Source organism: Epinephelus moara, chromosome 3 (assembly GCF_006386435.1).
Source record: "Epinephelus moara isolate mb chromosome 3, YSFRI_EMoa_1.0, whole genome shotgun sequence".
NCBI lineage: Eukaryota > Metazoa > Chordata > Actinopteri > Perciformes > Serranidae > Epinephelus > Epinephelus moara.
In genome coordinates, this window is record NC_065508.1 from 1,114,528 (window position 1) to 1,120,400 (window position 5,873).

The 5,873-nt window shown below is 40.8% G+C and overlaps 1 protein-coding gene across 1 annotated transcript in view; it reads left to right on the top strand.

Annotated features, from left to right (window-relative positions):
• The first annotated feature begins 2,270 nt into the window (after positions 1–2,270).
• ncf1 (neutrophil cytosolic factor 1) overlaps positions 2,271–5,873 on the top strand; it is a 17,062-nt gene continuing 13,459 nt past the window's right edge. Inside the window, exons 1-3 of the mRNA XM_050037636.1 lie at positions 2,271–2,415; positions 2,580–2,660; positions 2,763–2,838. Coding sequence (XP_049893593.1) covers positions 2,344–2,415; positions 2,580–2,660; positions 2,763–2,838 — 229 coding nt within the window. The 5' untranslated portion in view covers positions 2,271–2,343. The remainder of the gene's footprint in view (positions 2,416–2,579; positions 2,661–2,762; positions 2,839–5,873) is intronic.

The following is a 5,873-nucleotide window of genomic DNA, read 5'->3' on the forward strand; positions in this document are numbered from 1 at the left end:
CACTAAGATATGATGGAGCTTGACCATTTAGAGCTTTATAAGTTAACAGTAGGATTTTAAATTCAATTCTGGATTTTACAGGGAGCCAGTGCAGAGAAGCTAAAACAGGAGAAATATGATCTCGTTTCCTAGTTCCTGTTAGTACACGTGCTGCTGCATTCTGAATTAGCTGGAGAGTTTTTAAGGACTTACTAGAGCTACCTGATAATAGAGAGTTACAGTAATCCAGCCTAGAGGTAACAAAAGCGTGGACCAATTTTTCTGCATCTAAGGTCCTGTAAATCAAAGTGTTACTCGATGCTCTGTCAATAACAGACACAAATACACACAGCAGGCTCTGGATGAAGTAACATGTGGCTCATCAGCTGCAGTGAGTCAGTGATGTGACTCTGGATGTCTCATGGGGAATAGATCATCTGCTTTCTCTAAATATAAAACACCTTCACTGAAACACACACAGATGATTTCATATATCAGATATGATGATATTTCTTTATCTATTTAATATCTGTATTTTCCTCAGCAGCAGTGAGCCATGAGACTTTGTCTGAAGTGAAAACAAATCTAAAAACAAACTGAAATCTTTTTCCTTCAGTGGAGGAAGTTCGTTCATGTGGGTTTGTTTGTGTTTCTTTTCACACTGTGTTTGTTCCTCTTTGTCTGTTCGCAAAAAAGTTTTAGAAATCACGGGATGAGCTGAAAGCCCCCCTGAGAGCCCACAGCAGTGACACACACAGCGGTTGCTACAGAAATGAAAGATGTGTGTTTGTGGAGGACACAGTCAGTGTGGGAGCAACATGGTGGTTCCCCTGCTGGACTGTTGAGAAACATCCTGAAGGGGAATTTCTTCACTTGATTTCTGCTAATGTGACTGTTTCCTGCTTTTGAGGTCAGAGACAGATACTGACATACTGGGAGTGCCAGGAGGTTTCCCAGTGTCCACTCTGAATGTGGTGTTGTTGCAGTGGACTGAAGTAAACACAGTGGCACCTTTATTTGTTTTAAATGAATACCTCAGGTAAAAAAAACACTTTTTTGTTGTTTCCTCCATGTGTAATCTATCTACTGTTTAATGTGGCGACAACGACCTACTTATTTTCATAGTGATGAGTATCTAGTTACTGAAATGGACAGGCAGAGGGTGATGGCGTAAAGCTCTGAGTATCTAACAACAGCTACCACCAATTTCTCCTCCATTGTTTACCAATTGTAAACTCGTTGTCATGACCACCACAGAAGCCCCGCCTCTCAAATCATCCCATTGGACAATGGGGAAAAAAGCTGAGATGACATGGGGCCCTCTGAGATGGAGTTCAGAGCGCTCCGACAAATGATCCCGTGCAGCTCAATATATACCCACACATATATTCACATACACATTCTTGTTTCCATATGTGCGTTAGTGAAAGGTGTCTAAAGTGTAAATAGTATTGAGTGTGTAGTTGTGTCTAAATGTAGTATTTTATCTTTTCTAATTCTGATATATATATTTTTGTATTTTATCTTATCTTATTCTATAAGTATTCTATCACCATTTGACTCTGCTGTTCTCTCTGTGCTATTTGATCTGCTGTAACATGTGAATTTCCCTGGTGTGGGATCATCATTTATCTTATCTTATCTTACCTTCTCTTACCTTACCTCACCTTATCTTACCTATCTTACCTTACCCCATCTTATCTTACCTATCTTACCTTACCTCATCTTATCTCAGACACACCAGGCACCAAGAGCGCAGAAACACAAGGCGTGTAGCTTTAGATAACATGCTCACAGATGTACAAGATATAAAATTAGCAACTGAGGCTACTGAGAGCTGAAACAGGAAATGGACTTTAATTGAAGTGAAAGAGAGAAAAACTGAAATATGCACAAGACTGAAGTTCACTGTGACTGAACCCACCGTTGTCTCTCCTGTTCTCAGACAAAAGGAAATAATCAACAGATTCATCTAGAATGAAAATTATTACTAGACGCTGCCTGACTTGAGTGTTTCTATTTTTTTGCCACTTCTCACTGCTTCTTCTTATTATTATTATTATTATTATTATTTCAAAGGGAAACACTGAACTCTTTGTGACTTTTACTTGTTTTTGCTGCTGCTGCTGCTCTTAATCGATTTAAATATTATTCTCATTATTATTCCAAAGCAGAAGTATTTCCTTCTTTCTCTTTCTCTGTCATGAAGTTTAATGACTTTCGTCGACATGTAAAGAGGAACTAACTCTTGTGGGTTGTGATGACATACTGCACACACACACACACACACACACACACACACACTATATATAAGCCTCATGTCTGTTGTTTTTCGTCTCAGTTGTCAGTCGGCTGAGCGTCAGTATGGACGGGACCTACGTCAGGCACGTGGAGCTGTTGGGCTTCGAGAAACGTTCGTTCCCGAGTCAGCACTACGTAAGGCTTCAAATATTTACTCTGCAGATTCTGCTGCTTTAAATCTACGAATGTAGAGAGCTTCTTTCTGAAATAACCAGCAGACCCGAGTCAGAGTTTAGAATGGACTCAAGACTCTTTGAAGATAGTAGATGTTGTGTTAAAGTGTGATGTAACCTGTGCAGGTGTACATGCTGATGGTGAAATGGAGCGACCTCTCTGAGAAGCTGATCTACAGGACGTATCCTGAGATCTACACCTTCCACGTGAGCTCCTTCTGCACTACAGAATAAAAGCTCTGCTGATTTGTGCCAAAATAAAATGCAGCTCTTGAATCTGTTCAGAAAAGTTTCATGTTTTGGTTGCAGAAATCTCTGAAGGAGATGTTTCCCATCGAGGCCGGTCAGATAGAGAAGAAGGACAGAATCATCCCGTCACTACCAGGTGACAACTATACTCCTCACTACACTTCAGCAGCTCGTGTGTTACAGACTGTGTTACATTTGCATGTTGGTTTTGTAGGATGTCATTCTGCTTAGTTGATGAGTTAGTTGATTTGAGAAGCTGCAGAGTGTGAAGGACAAACTATAACACTATTAATGACTCATCTGATCACAGACGACAGAAATGTGAAGCACATGAAACATTTTAAAGATATTTTTAGTTATAAACAAAAACCTCTGTGTGGCGTCATGTTCAGTGAGGAAGCACCTGTGGCTGTTGCAGCTCATGTGGGTGAATCTACTTCTCTTTTTCTATTTGTTGAAGCAGCTGAGAACGACGCTACAGACACTCAAATCATTGTCAGATTTTTGAGTTTTTGGCACTTTAACAAAAGTGAAAAAGATGAATACGGTCTGACACTTTGTATTCAAGTCAAAGTCAAGTCAAATTTATTTATAAAGCAAATTTAAAAACAGCCCAAGTTGACCAAAGTGCTGTACCTACAGTTAAAAATGATTAAAAGAGATACAAGTGAAGTGAAATAATAAACATAGATCAAGGCACAAATAAACACATAGGCAACATCAGGAGGACTCTAAAGCTTTAGTAAAGAGGAACGTTTTTAGCCTTGATTTAAAGAGTCGATGGAGGGGGCAAGTCTGACAGGGGGGGGGGGGGTGCTGTTCCAGAGTCTGGGGGCTGCGACTGCAAAGGCACGGTCACACCCGAGTTTAAAATAAGTGCGTGGAACAGTGAAAGCCCTAGGTTAGCCGACCTGAGGGGTCTGGAGGTGGAGCATGGGGGGGGGCGCTCCATTCAGGGCTTTGTATGTGAATAAAAGAAGTTTAAAATCAATACGGTGCTGCACTGGCAGCCAGTGGAGAGAGGCTAGGACAGGGGTACCTGTCAAATGTTTTTGACGTGAGGTTTGATAAGAGTGGACAGGTTGCCAGGACTGTTGAATATCAGGTTGATGTTGTCAGAGGGACCAAAGACAATGATTTCAGATTTAGCTTCATTTAGTTGAAGGAAGTTTACTGCCATCCAGGACTTCATTTCACTGATGCAGTTGAAGATGTTGGTGAGTTTGGATTGGTCGTTTGGTTTGAGGGGAAGATAGAGCTGGGTGTCATCAGCATAGCAGTGGAAAGAGATGTCATAATTTTGAATGATTTGATCGAGGGGAAGCATGTAGATGGAGAAAAGAATGGGACCTAGGACTGAACCTTGCGGGACCCCGCAGGAGAGAGTAGCTGGGGGAGAGGAGAGTGTGCCTGTTCACCCTCCACAGAAAACACTAGAAGACAAAAACAAAAGCCTGACAAAGAAACTCTAAAACACTCCAGAGTGAAGTTACTGGACAGAACAAAATGGTTGTCTTTCTGACCAGTGGTGGAGGTAAAAATGTAAAGTTTGTCGTGAGCGTGGCGGCAGAGGAAACATCAAACAGACACAGCAGATTAGATTCAGCTCAGGTGTTTAAAGGGACAGTTCACCCCCAAAACAAAAACACATATTTCCTCTCACTTGAGGGCTGAACCACAAAGCAAGATTAGTCTCTTAGCGAGATATGTTGAGCCTGAATTCAGTTTTATGTCCTACGAAGGTGGCTCTCTTTAAACCTGGATAGATCGGCATGGTAACCCATGCTGCAGACCCTAACCTGGACCCGGTTATGTTCCAAGTTTTAATCGCTTCTTTGAGTAGCATCACTCTTTAGTCAGTGTCAATATATGAGCGATACAGACTGTCAGCTGAGGGAAAACGTTATAAACGCACTTTGTCCAACATGTTGAGCTGTAACCATAGAAACAGACGGACAGTCGTTTTAATTCTGTGACCAAACGTTACATAAACGCCGCCGAATGAAGCTGTGCAATCACAGTCACAATTACTGTCTGCATCACGTCGCTTTCATTTTTTATTTCTATTTAATCTACACAGAAACCTTCAGTCCATCAGTGTGGCTGAAAACGAGTATCATTGTTTTGTTTTATTCACGAGGTCGTTGTTGCTCTCACTGCTCTCTGGTCTGTCTGTCTAAAAGACGCTTATCACACATAATATTCACTCAGTAAAATTCATTTCATTTTGAAAACTTTCCACGTCTAGTTTAAAGCTGAAGAGTTTCAAGCACAGCTTTTGGGTTAAATAATAAATCGCCCGACCTGTTTCGACCTGTTTCCATTTTCATTTCACCAAAACAGAAGAACTTCAAATAAAACAATAATAATGTCTCCATTAAGAGTTTCGCTGTGCACATGGAAAGATTTACGACTGGAAGCAGCCTCTCTGATCGTTAAATAAAACACTTATACATCAATACAATACATAATGTAAGAGGCAACACAGCGCACAGGGCCTGTAGAGGACGGAGTACAACAACTATGCAGGTGCTCGTCTTTAAATCGGAGTAAATATTCAGGTGGGCGGAGTTAGAGCCAATCGGCACGTCACTAACAGGCCTGTACAGCATGTTCACAGTATAGAGCCTTAGGCCTCAATATGTGAATCTGTAAAGAACTAAAAATGTCTGTATGAAAAGTAATAAGCCTATTTAAATAGACTGACACACACACACACACACACACACACACACACACACACACACACACACACNAAATCGGAGTAAATATTCAGGTGGGCGGAGTTAGAGCCAATCGGCACGTCACTAACAGGCCTGTACAGCATGTTCACAGTATAGAGCCTTAGGCCTCAATATGTGAATCTGTAAAGAACTAAAAATGTCTGTATGAAAAGTAATAAGCCTATTTAAATACACACACACACACACACACACACACACACACACACACACACACACACACACACATATACAGTGGTGTGAAAAAGTGTTTGCCCCCTTCCTGATTTCTTACTTTTTTGCATGTTTTCCACACTTAAATGTTTCAGATCATCAAACAAATTTAAACATTAGTCAAAGATAACACAAGTAAACACAAAATGCAGTTTTTAAATGAAGGGTTTATTAATGAGGAAGAAAAAAATCCAAAGCTACATGGCCCTGTGTGAAA